This window comes from Thalassophryne amazonica, chromosome 6 (genome assembly GCF_902500255.1).
Source record: "Thalassophryne amazonica chromosome 6, fThaAma1.1, whole genome shotgun sequence".
Lineage (NCBI taxonomy): Eukaryota > Metazoa > Chordata > Actinopteri > Batrachoidiformes > Batrachoididae > Thalassophryne > Thalassophryne amazonica.
The window spans coordinates 18351668-18366904 of NC_047108.1; the positions used below are offsets into that span (position 1 = coordinate 18351668).

Sequence of the window (15237 nt, forward strand, 5' to 3'; positions counted from 1 at the left end):
GGAAGCGACATTACCACGTTCATGCACAAACGCTCAAGAGATCATGCCATAAAATTAAGTACAGAATGTGACATTTTAATGTCTTAAAATAGATCAAGGGTAGCCATCTTCGAACTTGTCCAAGGTCTGTGTCCCAAGAATGTTCCCTGTGAATTTGAAGACTGTGGCAGTTATAGAACTGGACTTATGCTGAACACAGACAGACGGATGCCAGGTCTTCGCAGTACCCGATGGCCATATGTTGGCCTTGGGTAAAAATGATTGTGAATAAAAAAAAAAAAAAAATGCACCAACACTGAAACACATCATTGTCACCCACCGCTCACCACGCAGACATGTTAAGACGCCCAATGACATACTGCAGTGGGTGATGAAGAATTAAAGGGCACACACATACAACAATAAATCTATAATATTCACCCTCAGAGCCCGAGTGACCCTCTGCACTGTCCCGGTCAACTTCTCATCATATGTGTTTTAATAGTTCATATCTTTACACTGTGTGCTACGCAAATATATGTCTCACATTCAGAAAGCTGAGGTTGTTCTGAATGTTTTGATAGGCAACAGTAAAATAAAGTACCTTAAAGGGGGATTTTTTAAAAAGTTGTGCTAAAATCAAGAAAACGCCCCGATGGCCTTCAGGATTAAGCAAAAAAAAAAAAAAAAAAAAAGAACGTTAGCACGCATGTACGATTGCCTCTTTATGTGAGAGACGCTTGTTGATGTGGTAATTGTCTCATGAGTTTAGTGAGACGCCACACTCTTGCTGTGCTACGATAAGTTCTTGCCGCTTTAGTGTGCAGATCCTTATGTCACAACCTGAACCTGAATCTGGCTCTTTTTTTCAGAACAAAGAAGTGGTCAGTACGGTAAAGGACAGTGGGCGGAGCCATGAGCCTTCAGGCTGGCGACCATTGTTGAGCCTGCTGCGTGCGCTGAGGCGGACAGTTCTGCCGGCACACTGGGTGGCGGTTCTGGCCGCTGGGCCACTGCTGCAGCTGCTTCAGTGCTCAAGGGTAAGTTTGCGGCTCCAGTTTGAGGCTGCAGTTTAGCTGTGACAGTGACATGCTGCCGTACTGACCTGCTGAGTCCATGGATCAGTTTAGAGGAGTTCTGAGGCTTTTTAGTTAATAGTTAAATCATGTTACACTTTCTTCTGCCCAACACCAGGCCTTTGCGATGTCATAAAGTGACATAATAAAAAATGATTAAATGAGAACAGGTTGATTGGTTGGCTGTGTGTGTGTCTGCAGCTGTCCTCCATGACGGACACCATCGTCCACATCAGGCCCGATTACTGCTTCCATATCACCGTGCAGGACCGGCCGCTGCCCAGCACACACACGCTGTACCGCACCAACCCGCAGAGACTTGCCCAGCTCAGCCAGGTAATACATAGTGTAGGACATGTACAAGAATAGTGTGACAGCGGTGAGATGCGCAGTAGGAATGACAGACTCATTCAAGGTGGAGGTGGGATGAGTCCTTTCTTGTTCGCAATGGTGATGGACAGGTTGACAGATGAGATCAGACAGGAGTCTCCGTGGACTATGATGTTTGCAGATGACGTGATCTGCAGTGAGAGTAGAGAGCAAGTTGAGTCTAGTCTGGAGAAGTGGAGATATGCTTTGGAGAGAAGGGGAATGAAAGTCAGTAGAAGCAAGACTGAGTACATGTGTGTGAACGAGAGGGAGCCCAGTGGAATAGTGCAGTTACAAGGAGTAGAAGTGGTGAAAGTAGATGAGTTTAAATATTTGGGGTCAACTGTTCAAAGTAATGGAGAGTGTGGTAGAGAGGTGAAGAAGAGAGTGCAGGCAGCGTGGAGAAAGGTGGCAGGAGTGATTTGCGACCGAAGAATATCAGCAAGAGTGAAGGTGAAAGTTTCCAAGACAGTAGTGAGACCAGCTATGTTGTATGGTTTAGAGACGGTGGCACTAATAAAATGACAGGAGGCAGAGCTGGAGGTGGCAGAGCTGAAGATGTTGAGATTCTCTTTGGGAGTGACAAGAATGGACAAGATTAGGAATGAACATATCAGAGAGACAACTCAGGTGGGACTGTTTGGAGACAAAGTCAAAGAGGCGAGATTGAGTTGGTTTGGACATGTGCAGAGGAGGGACCCAGGGTATATAGGGAGAAGGATGCTGAGGATGGAGTCACCAGGCAGGAGGAGAAGAGGGAGGACAAAGAGGAGGTTTATGGATGTGCTGAGGGAAGACATGCAGGTGGTTGGTGTGACAGAAGAAGATACAGAGGACAGGGTGAGATGGAAACAAGTGATCTGCTGTGTTGACCCCTAACGGGAGCAGCCAAAAGAAAAAGAAGAAATCTAAAAATAAAATGCAAGAATAAAAATGACCTGAGTGTTTTTCTGCAGAACCGCATGTGCCGGTCGTGATGATGCTGTTTCCGTAGAGGTGCAGTGAAAACTTAAACCACAGCCAGTCAAACCTGCACAGGAAGTGTTTGTGGTTCAGAGCATAGACATTATATGCGTAGATGCCTCATGGACTGCTGCTGTCTGTTGGAGCTGACATATCAGCTGGCCGCCATCTTGGATGGGTCCCTTTTCTGCCCCCAGTGCATTTATTTGTACTGAGGAAGGTGAATTCCCGACTACAATAATCCATAACTCCCCAAATTTTTACCCGATTTCCCACGGTTTGGTTTGTTGGAAACAGCATAGATCCAGTTACGATACAGGATGCTGTCACACATTTAAAAATTTTCCTGCTGAAAGACTTTGTCTTATGCTCTTTAATAAAGACATTGTATGGCATATAGATAAATGTATAAATTAATTTTATAATTTAGTAAAGAAAAGTTTGGATTGTTCATTTGAATTTATTCCTCTCTCTCTCTCACTCTCACACACACACACACACACACACACGGGACATCGCTTTAATTTCCTCTGCTTCGCTCACCTGGTTTTGTTACAAAGATCAATCAAAAAGACACACACATCCAAGATGTGTAAAATGGTGTGCTGGGTCAAGGTGAGACAGATATTAAAGCAAAAATCTGCACAGCCTAACTTTGATTAGACACCCCTAATAAAATAAAAAATACTAATTGTTTTTTGTTTTGTTTTTTTGCATGGGAGCGCTTAGGCTGTGCGGATTTTTACTTTAATATTTGTTACAAAGATGAACATTTTTTTCAAGGCCAGGAAAAGAAAGTTCCAGGTCATTCCAGGGTCATAAACTACCTTGTTAGGCTTTTGACTGGGGCTGGAGAGCTGAAAGCCTCAAAAAAGAAGTGTGTTGCACAGCTTCTTGTTGTTAATTTTGCGACGTGGTACAGCCTTACTCTGTGAAATACAGACACCACAAATGACAGAAGCATGAAATGATGGTTCTCAATTCCAAAGAATTGTGAAAAAAGCGTGGAAGTGGATGGAAATGTGCACAAATGCACTCTTCCTTTTGCCGCATTAACAAAAATTCGCTTAAGAGTTGCGATACTAGTTGGATGGAAACACAGCTAATGAGAGAGAGTACCAGTTCCTGCTGTAATAACATTACACGCAAGTACCGTTTGTTACCATGACATAAAGGGAGGTGATGGTCTAGTGGTTAAGGTGTTGGGCTTGAGACCAGAAGATCCGGGGTTCAAATCCCCGCCTGACTGGAAAATCACTAAGGGCCTTTGGGTAAGTACTTTAATCGCCTATTGCTCCCGGTGTGTAGTGAGCGCCTTGTATGGCAGCACCCTGACATTGGGGTGAATGTGAGCATCTGATGCAGATGGAAAAGCGCTATATAAATGCAGTCCATTTACCATTTATAATATTACAAATGGTAAAACAACCCAAATTATTGTTCAACCTTATTTGTGAAAGGTAATCCCACGCGATCTGGTTTCTATACAGCACCGGTTATTGCAACCGTAAGCAGCACAAAATACAGACAAATTTGCTCACTCTCCGTGCGAGCCTATTGTGAAGAGACCCATCCAATATGGCGGCAACACAAGATTACATTGCAGCAAGTTATGAGGCATCTACGTATATAATGTCTATGGGTCAGAGGGTTCAGGCGGTGGTTTGATGTGCCGCCACGCTGACCGTAAGCTAACCATGCTAATGTTTGTGCCTCTCGCAGCTGGTGTCTCTGCTCCTGGACCTGGAGGAGATGGTCATGTGTCGGGGATCGTGGGTTCGATCCTTAACCCGTCAGCTGGAGGCGCGACCCGCCACCTGTCAGCTGCTGCTCAGGCCGGACCATCTCACCTGCGTCTCCTGTCTCCTGGGAGGCGAGGGTGTGAAGCGGGGACACATCAAAAGGGAGGAGGAGGAAGTGAAAGAAGTGAGAACAAATGTACTGTCAGCGCCACAGACTCCCAGTCGTCTTCTTTGACGTCTGAACCTTTGACCTGGGCAAAGGTCACAGGTTTGATACCCTGGCAACACGTGGTTAGAGATTATTTCTAGTGTTCCAAAAAGAAGTGCCTCCTTCCAAACACTTGTTTTTCCTTTAAACACTACTGAACGAAGACGGCTGACAGAGACAAAACGTCCCAGAGAAAGACAAAGCGAAATGCTGATGTCCGTTAAAGCTGCTCGTCCTCAACTCGCACAGTGTTAACAAAGCTGACGGTGCTGACGTGTCTAAACCAGCTGGCCTCATCTTGGACACGCCCTCACATATCTGTCCTCACGTGTCCACAGTCACATGTCTGTCAAGTATCTGTATCGTGTCTCCAGTCACGTGTCTGTCACGTCAGTCATGTGCCAGTTACATGCCTGTCACGTGCCGGTCACGTGTCTCTCATGTGTTCACAGCCACATGTCCATAGTCACATATCCGTAGTCACATGTCAGTCACGTCTGTCAGGTGTCTGTAGTCACGTGTCTGTGTCATGTGTGTTTATGTTTTAAAGTGTTTCCTGTTAACACTAAATCCAAAACTTCTACAAATGATTCACATGTGCTTTGACTGCAGTCATTATGTTTCTTGACAAGTTACATGATAATGTAAACATTAAACATGCCGATTGCTGCAAAATTTTAGTCTTTTCACCTTGTCAGCTTTTTGTTTTTTATGGCGGGTGTAGCCGTTATTTTAGACAGTAAATTGCTTTGCAATTGACCTCGACACTGACGACCGTTAAAGTTTTCCGTCACAGTTTTCATGCAACTCTTGGTGCTGATGTGTTTTCACCAGCTGGCTTCATCTCCGCCATCACGTGTCTGTCGTCATGTGTCTGTCACGTGTCCTTCGTCACGTGTCTGTCACGTGTCCATTTTCACATGTTCGGCATCATGTGTCTGTCACATGTTTGGCGTCACGTCTGTCAACATGTTCATTTTCACATGTTCGGTGTCACATTTGTCATGTGTTTGTTGGCACATTTGGCGCCACGTCTGTCAACATGTTCGGCATCACGTCTGTTGGCACGTGTTTGGCGTCACGTGTTTGGCGTCACGTGTCTGTCGTTGCGTCTTTGAAGGTTTCGTTTTAAAGTATTAAATGTTTCCTGTTAATTCAAACAGTTCACAGATGTTCTGACTGCAGTCTTCATGTTTCTCGCAGTTACGTTATAATGTAACATTACATATGCTAAGAAGCCCCGCCTACTGTCACAAAGCCTTAGTCTTTTCACCGTGTCAGCCCTTATTTTTTATTAACCCTCTCATCACCGTTATTTTTGAGGTAAAATTGCTTTACAGTTGCAGAGTATTGAAGTGGGCGGAGCTTCACTGCGTCTGTATGAATGTCGCTGTTTGAGTGTTGGACACGAGGCACAGCTGCAGCTACGTGCACGAATTTCTGGGAAACAAAATCCAAACATTTCAAACTGTTACCTCTGGCTGCCACTTGGGGCAGCAGTGTTTGGCGCCTGTTCATGTAAATGGTGAAGTTCAAAACCCCAAGTGTCAGATGTGTTGTTGGATCCTTCTTTGTCTTCAGGTGGGGTGGACTTGGTTGCTGAACTGGATTTAGATGGGAAAGGCCAAAAACTTCACTACCTCAGGATTTGTTTGTTTTGTTTTGTTTTTTTAATGCGTGTGATAGTTTTAACTCATCTGATTTCTTCTTTTGAGATTTCGGGAATAAGTCATAATATTTTGGGGAAAAAGCTTTGAAGATGGACACATGCTTCAGTTTCACTCTGCATCTTCACGCAAAATATGCATCTCGAGTCCATGTTGTTGATGTTTTATTCCACCAGGGGGCAGATGAGTGCAGAACAGTGACCGCGTTATGAAGAAAGTCAGATTCTTATCAAAACTTTCCACCATTTTGTGTGCTTTGTACGACTCTCCCAACTATGCTGCCTCTCGTGGCTGATGTGGGTGTTGCAGTCATCTTTATTTTGGACAAACGCAGGAAACACGATGTCACAAATATGCGCATCTTTACTGTTATGACAATAAGTAAACAGAATAATGTGTAAACAGAATGTGTATTTATCAGAAAATAAACATTAAAATAAAGCATTAATACATATTTAAAAATCAGAAACAACACTGTAAAACTTGTGCTCGAACAAAGTCATAGCTTAAACAAAAATTGTTTCAGTAAGAGAAAAAAAAAGCAAATTAATGAAAGTCTTTGTTTTACCAAAGACGCTGCAACAGTTCCAGAATAAAGATGTTTTGCAAGTTCTCCCACTTAGAAATCATTTAGGGGTCTGAACTTTTCATCTTAGGTGCATGTCCACTGTGAGAGACATAATCTGAACAAAAAAAAAAATCTGGAAATCACAATGTATGATTTTTTTTAAAATAATTTATTTGTATGTTACTGCTGCAAGTAAGTATTTGAACACCTGTGAAAATCAATGTTAATATTTGGTACAGTAGCCTTTGTTTGCAATTACAGAGGTCAAACGTTTCCTGTAGTTGTTCACCAGGTTTGCACACACTGCAGCAGGGATTTTGGTCCACTCCTCCATACAGATCATCTCTAGATCTTTCATGTTTGGAGTTTCAGCTCCCTCCAAAGATTTTCTATTGAGTTGCGGTCTGGAGACTGGCCAGGCCACTCCAGGACCTTGAAATGCTTCTTACGGAGCCCCTCCTTAGTTGCCCTGCTGTGTGTTTGGGGTCATTGTCATGCTGGAAGACGCAGCCATGACCCATCTTCAATGCTCTTACTGAGGGAAGGAGGTTGTTTGCCAAAATACATGACCCCATCCTCCCTTCAGTACAGTGCAGTCTTCCTGTCCCCTTTGCAGAAGAGCACCCCCAGAGTATGATGTTTCCACCCCCATGCTTCACTGTTTGGATGGTTTTCTTGGGGTTGTTCTAATCCTCTAAACATGGTAAGTGGAGTTGACTCCAAAAAGCTCTATTCTGGTTTCATCTGACCACATGACCTTCTCCCATGCCTCCTCTGGATCATCCAGATGGTCACTGGTGAACTTCAAATGGGCCTGGACATGTGCTGGCTTGAGCAGGGGGACCTTGCTGCCCTGCAGGATTTTAAACCATGACAGCATCATGTGTTACTAATGTAATCTTTGTGACTGTGGTCCCAGCTCTCTTCAGGTCATTGACCAGGTCCTCCTGTGTAGTTCTGAGCTTTCTCAGAATCATCCTTACCCCGCAAAGTGAGATCTTGCATGGAATCCCAGACCGAAGGAGACTGACAGTCATCTTGTGTTTCTTCCACTTTCTAATAAATAATCATAACAGTTGTTGTCTTCTACCAAGCTGCTTGCCTGTTGTCCTGTAGTCCATCCCAGCCTTGTGCAGGTCTGCAGTTTTGTCCCTGGTGTCCTTAGACAGCTCTTTGGTCTTGGCTATGGTGGACAGGTTGGAGTGTGATTGATCGAGTGTGTGAACAGGTGTCTTTTATACAGGTAACAAGTTCAAACAGGTGCAATTAATACAGGTAAAGAGTGCAGAATAAGAGGGCTTCTTAAAGAAAAATTAACAGGTCTGTGAGAGACAGAATTTTTGCTGGTTGGTAGGTGATCAAATACTTATTTGCAGCAGTAACATACAAATAAATTATTAAAAAAAAAGTCATACATTGTGATTTCCGGATTTTTTTTTTTAGACTATGTCTCTCACAGTGGACATGTACCTAAGATGAAAATTTCAGACCCCTCCATGATTTCTAAGTGGGAGAACCGCAGGGTGTTCAAATACTTATTTTCCTCACTATATATATATATATATATATATATATATATATACACACACACACTGTCAGTTCAAAGGTTTTAATGTTGTTTAGACAAAAGCGGTGATTTAACAAACTGCAGCAATAATTTTCAAAGTGTCTCATTTGTTCACCTGCAATGAAACTTTTACAGATTAAAGAATTCATGAAATATTATTTTCCGGAAGAAAAAAACATTTCCTCAAAATATTAGGACTTTATTCTCCTGACCTTTACTGTTTCTGTCAGTTTAACAGTAGGTGGCGCTGCCCAATGTAATGAGCTCGTAGCCTGTCAGCATGTCCTTTTTGCACACTAGGTGGCGCAGTTTGGACTTTGTTTCTTTTAGCTTTTGTTTTAATAATGTATTTCTTCCTGTTTTCTTCGTCGACACGTAGCTGTTCATAGTTTGTTTTATATGAAAAGTGTTTCTGTAAATGTAAATATGCACATATTGTCTTTGAAAAAACTAAAACACTGAGCCTTTGATATGAAGATAAAATGTTTTTTAAGGAAGTGTGGCGTCACGTTTTTTTCCTTTAATCTTCCACGTTGGCTCTGTGGATAATGAAGCTCATTAATCTGATTGTCTTAAATTTGACCTCTGTGTGGTGACAACAAATGACTGCAGGGGGCGCCATGACACACACAAACCTCACTGTATGTCTTTACTCTGGTTTGAATTTGCAGGTTCATGTGTAGGTTAAAAATGAAAACTGCTTTTATGAGATATAGATCTGTTTCTATTCATATCTATATATAGATAGAATAACTAGGTCTATCTCTATATCTATCAATAGAATAACTAGATCTATATATATAGATAGACTAACTAGATAGATCTAGCGCTCTATATATAGATAGAATAACTAGATCTAGCTCTGTTTATATCTAGATATATGAAAAGACGCTCAACCAGACTTAAAACAGGTCCGAGTGTCTCCCGAGTGTTTATCTTGGCTAGCTGCTTGGTCTGTATGTAAATTGCTTAGAGCTATTGCTCAAGAATATACTTTTACTGTTTGTCAGTTTTACTAGTATTATTGTCTGGTTCATGTATTTCTGCAACACATTTTGATGAGCTTTTCCATTACTGTATTTCATTTTTGTGTTTGTCTGTTTTTTTCTTCTTTTTTTTTCTCCGAGGACCACAATGTAAATAAGCATCCATATCGGAAGCTTTCTTGTGTTATCCTTGGCAGTATTTTTATGTATTCCTATGTAATTTTATTGCCAAATAAATTCAAATCAAATCAAATTAAAAATCCTGACGAAGCACCAGCTGCAGGAACGAAGCTGCGCGAAGGTTAAACGATGCCAACGAAAGTCCATTTTTCTTGTTCTCTTTTGGGCTTCATTGCCTTTCATTAAGTGCTGTGTGACTGAGCCATTAGATGTTCCAGCGGAGGTGCTGAAGGAGGTTTTTAATCCCGTTGGGTCTCCTAATTTATACTAACTCTCGTCTTAGTCCAGGGTCTGTTCCAGCTGATTTGATACCTGCTGTGGTTCGACCCAGTCTTCAAAAACCTGACCTCCACTCCTCAGTTTGATCTAATTTTATTCCTGTCTGTCATCTGTCATTTCTCTCCAAGATTTTAGAAGAGGTTGAATTTATAGTTACAGACATTTTTAGAAGACAATCAGATTCTTGAAAAATTCCAATTTGGATTTAGATCGCGACACTGCTGAGTCAGCACTTTGACTGAATTCTTCAAATTGCATTCGGAATAACCTTGGAATTGATCAGCTGGTCTCTCAATGCTATTGACACAGTCTTATCAACAAGGAAATCAGGGCTGGGGGACCTTACATGCCCAGAAGGAACCTATCCCACGGGCTATGTTCTCGATGCCTGGAAGGAGTGGCACGTGGCGTGCTTGGCACCACTGTCCGTGGAAGAGGTCGGAGGATTTATTCTTATTTGTCTTTATGGTAGTTGGGCTTCTGTTGTTAGGATTATGCGCTGCCCTGATCTACTGGAAAATTGGCAAGATGGCTGCCACCAAAACCACAACCCCATGTCTGTCCGTCATGATTGAGGTTGGTAAGGCTGTACAGTCTCAGACTGCGTTGACTCTTGAAACGTAGTTTGGAATTCAGCTCGGAGCAGATGTCTGCCCTGCAAAGGTATTGATGTTGGAGGCCAGTGAATATTCATTTATACAATTGGATCTGGACAGTTAAGAGAAGCCACACTGTCCTCTGTCCTTCTCTGCCTAACCCAAACGTATCAGTTACCGAAGGTCAAAATGCCCCGCTTGTTTTTCCTCTAGAAGATGGAGGAAAAAACCCCCTTCTCACTACCTCAGGGTTTGTTTGTTTGGTCTAGCGGTTAAGGTGTTGGGCTTGAGTCCAGAAGATCATGGGTTCAAATCCCTGGCTGACTGGAAAATCACTCAGGGCCCTTGGGCAAGGCCTTTAATCCCCTATTGATCCCGGTGTGTAGTGAGTGCCTTTTATGGCAGCACCCTGACATCGGGGTGAAAGTGAGGCATAATAGTAAAGCGCTTTGAGCGTCTGATGCAGATGGAAAAACGCTATATAAATGCAGTCCATTTACCAGACTCTACACATACAAGGACAGAGACTGAACCATCTGCACACATGGACGCACGCTCCCACTCCTTGTGTTTCTGTCACCCCCACCCCGGTCTCCGCACTTGCCACTCCTCCTTCCCCCTTCAGGAGGCCGTGCGGCACTTGTAGCTGCAGCAGTTCCCACTAGCCCCCCCAAGCTCGGCTGCGCTGTATTTCTGCTGTGGCCTACACTCACTTTGCCTCAATTCAGATGACAGACTGTTTCAAGTTTAGAGCACATAAACAATCAAATGTATATGTGCTGTTGTTTTAATTCTGATGTGTGCCATTATTACGTTCAACTAGTAACAGTTGTGGATTAATTGTATTTTTGTCTGCGGTAATTGGGTGTGATAATTTCATTGCACTTGTAATGACAATAAATCATCATTCATTCATTCATTAAAGTACATAATGACATTACTGTCTGTGGATGGAGGGAACCTGCTGTGCTGATTCTGTTGGGCGTCAGAGCAGCCTTTGACACCGTGGATCACACAGTATGTGTTTCCCGGTTAGAACATCTTATTGGCATTCATGGTACTGTACTTAAGTGGTTTAAATCGCATTTGGCTGAGGGGAGTTTTTCCATTATGTTTGGTGACTTCCCCTCATCAATTGCTCTTCTGTGTTATGGAGTTTCACAGGGTTCTATTCTTGGCCCTATTCCATTTCTCATTGTACATATTGCTGTTGGAGTCAATTATAACCAAGCTGAACCTGTCCTTTCATTGTTATGCAGATGATCTGCAAATCTATCTGAAAGTAAGGACTAATGGAAGCGATGCTTTGAATTCATTATTTAATTGTATTTGTGATGTAAATCAGTGTCTTTCCCAAAACCTGAATGATGGTAAAACACAGACCATTGTGTTTGGACATTCTGTCATGCCAGATGTTGCACCGTCAAATTTTGGTCTTCTGGCTAATTATTTAAAACTGGCTGTTAAGTATTTGTGATATTTGACAGCTGTTTGGGGATTGATTGACAGGTAAACTCTGTTTTTTCCAGCTTCGTCTTTTGGCTAAAGTAAAGTCCTTCCTCAGTAGATGTGGTCATTCATGCTTTCATCAGCTCCAGACTTGGTGACTGTAACGCACTTCATGCTGGTGTTAGTAGATGTGGTCATTCATGCTTTCATCAGCTCCAGACTTGGTGACTGTAATGCACTTCATGCTGGTGTTAACCAGTCTTCTCTTACACGCCTCCAACTTGTGCAAAATGCTGCTGCTTGTCTTTTAATGAACACGTCCAGAAGTGAGCATATTACTCCTGTACTTCACTCACTCCACTGGCTTCCAGTTTGTTTGAGAATTGGTTATAAGATTTTGTTTGTTTTTAAACCTATTATTGCTCTTGCAGCTTCCTCCTTGTCTGAGATTTTAACTCTCCTCACTTACAGTCGGACATTACGGGCATGTGGTCGACTTTACATAGATGTTCTGAGGTCAAAATAGAAACTCTGGGGTGATGGTGTTTTTGTGGTACCTGAACCAACACTGTAGAACAGGTTACCTCCTGATTTTCAGACTATTTCTGACCCAGAACTTTTAAATCAAAGCTCAAGAGTTATTTATTTAAACTGGCTTTTAATACCTGGTGGTGCTGTGACGTGTTTTTTCTATGTGCCATTTTAACTCTTATACGTTTTTGTTTTTGTGAATTGTTGATCTTTAATTTTACTGCAAACCACTTTGGACACCATCTGGCTGCTGTAAAGGGTGATATGAATAAATGTTGATTGGTTGATTAAACAATCCTTGGTTTGAGAAACACTGTGATGGTCCTGAGAATAAACACGTTTATTAGAGGAATCTGATCAGGTGACTCTCCCTCTGTGGTCTAGTGACTCTCAGCCTGCTGCCAGAGGAACTAAAGCTGTTAATTACTCCGACCCTACACCTCATCCTACTGCAGTGTGATGGTTTGGTCCTGACAGATGCCTCTGTTATGTTCTCATGGCTCAATGTCCAGTCAACTGTCACCCACCAAATGTTAGCTCAAGAAGGTGGGGTGACTGTGACGGTGGGGAAAGCTCCAGGAATGTGCACTACAGCTGAATTTCTCAAGAAAGTAGCTCCAGACAGGCGGTGACACAATTCTGCTTGAAGGATCTGCATATGATCCGTGTTCTGCACAGTATCAGACCTGGTCCACTTATTATTTTATGATTGAGAAAAGGTTTGAGCTGCAGCCCCAGAAGGGCACGGCGCCGCCCTTCTATAAGTGGCACCCAGTGTTTAGAAAAACAAATTTTCAATTTGGTGAACCTTCCGATACTGCGTGGACTGTCCCTGTGGTGCCGTGTTTGTTCCCATGTCAGTTGATGTTGTCTCTGAGGGACAATCATGTCTTAAGTGCAGTGCGCTGCGTGTCATCGAAAGTTCCCGATGACACAGTTCTCACCTTCATGACGCTCATCTTTGCGCTCGTTAGCGTGCTGGTCTATCGGGTGTGGTCAGATGCAGTGTTGCTGCGTCACTCTCATGAAAGCGCAGGAAGTGATTTCACCAGACTAAAAACCTCGTCTGAAGTTGAGCGCAGAGTTTCTGCTCTTTATACGGCAGCACGTCCAGAGAAGGGTTCATGCTACATGTGCACACACAGTAACATGCATGAGTGCTCATGTTCCTCCTCTTCACTCATAAACCCTAATAACTGAACTTAAAACTGTTCAAGTTTTAAAAAAAAAACCTTTAAAACTGGTTTATACCTTATTTATTTTTTTTAACTTTTTTTTTTTTTTTTTTTTTTTTTTTGCTGATTAGTTGCGGAAGACATCGGGTGGACGGTAGAGTTGCTACAGGAGCGAGGCACGTCACTGCTTCACCTCAGGGAGCTTTGCTGGATGCTGTTCGTTTGACTGCTTGATCTATTTGCTCATGAGCAAATCTGTGAATGGTGGTCTAAATAGAGACGCACCAGGTTCACGTGCGGCAGGCTCTTAAAGGGAATGATAAACGCAACGAGGATCCATGAAATGACGAATTACAGCACAGTGTCAGCGTGCACCTCACCGCTCAGAGTTTACACCGTGTAAATGCCACCATGGAGTTGGACACCCCAAATACCCCTGCACTGTGCCCATATACAACCCCTGGCAATAATTATGGAATCACCGGCCTCGGAGGATGTTCATTCAGTTGTTTAATTTTGTAGAAAAAAAGCAGATCACAGACATGACACAAAACTAAAGTCATTTCAAATGGCAACTTTTTGGCTTTAAGAAACACTATACGAAATCAGGAAAAAAAAATTGTGGCAGTCAGTAACAGTTACTTTTTAGACCAAGCAGAGGGGGAAAAAATATGGAATCACTCAATTCTGAGGAAAAAATTATGGAATCATGAAAAACAAAAGAACACTCCAACACATCACTAGTATTTTGTTGCACCACCTCTGGCTTTTATAACAGCTTGCAGTCTCTGAGGCATGGACTTAATGAGTGACAAACAGTACTCTTCATCAATCTGGCTCCAACTTTCTCTGATTGCTGTTGCCAGATCAGCTTTGCAGGTTGGAGCCTTGTCATGGACCATTTTCTTCAACTTCCACCAAAGATTTTCAATTGGATTAAGATCCGGACTATTTGCAGGCCATGACATTGACCCTATGTGTCTTTTTGCAAGGAATGGTTTCACAGTTTTTGCTCTATGGCAAGATGCATTATCATCTTGAAAAATTATTTCATCATCCCCAAACATCCTTTCAATTGATGGGATAAGAAAAGTGTCCACAATATCAATGTAAACTTGTGCATTTATTGATGATGTAATGACAGCCATCTCCCCAGTGCCTTTACCTGACATGCAGCCCCATATCATCAATGACTGTGGAAATTTACATGTTCTCTTCAGGCAGTCATCTTTATAAATCTCATTGGAACGGCACCAAACAAAAGTTCCAGCATCATCACCTTGCCCAATGCAGATTTGAGATTCATCACTGAATATGACTTTCATCCAGTCATCCACAGTCCACGATTGCTTTTCCTTAGCCCATTGTAACCTTGTTTTTTTTCTGTTTAGGTGTTAATGATGGCTTTCATTTACATTTTCTGTATGTAAATCCCATTTCCTTTACGCGGTTTCTTACAGTTCGGTCACAGACGTTGAGTCCAGTTTCCTCCCATTCGTTCCTCATTTGTTTTGTTGTGCATTTTCGATTTTTGAGACATATCGCTTTAAGTTTTCTGTCTTGACGCTTTGATGTCTTCCTTGGTCTACCATTATGTTTGCCTTTAACAACCTTCCCATGTTGTTTGTATTTGGTCCAGAGTTTAGACACAACTAACTGTGAACAACCAACATCTTTTGCAACACTACGTGATGATTTACCCTCTTTTAAGAGTTTGATAGTCCTCTCCTTTGTTTCAATTGACATCTCTCGTGTTGTAGCCATGATTCATGTCAGTCCACTTGGTGCAATAGCTCTCCAAGGTGTGATCACTCCTTTTTAGATGCAGACTAACGAGCAGATCTAATTTGACGCAGGTGTTAGTTTTAGGAATGAAAATTTACAGGGTGATTCCATAATCTA

The 15237-nt window shown here is 42.4% G+C and overlaps 1 protein-coding gene across 2 annotated transcripts in view; it reads left to right on the forward strand.

The window, feature by feature from the left end:
• Positions 1-6706, forward strand: part of mbd1a (methyl-CpG binding domain protein 1a) — a 65012-nt gene extending 58306 nt beyond the window's left edge. For both annotated transcript variants that reach the window (XM_034171851.1, XM_034171852.1), the window contains 3 exons: positions 852-1019; positions 1257-1391; positions 4110-6706. In XM_034171851.1, the coding sequence (XP_034027742.1) occupies positions 852-1019; positions 1257-1391; positions 4110-4364 (558 nt within the window). In that variant the 3' untranslated portion in view covers positions 4365-6706. The remainder of the gene's footprint in view (positions 1-851; positions 1020-1256; positions 1392-4109) is intronic.
• The last annotated feature ends 8531 nt before the right edge of the window (positions 6707-15237 follow it).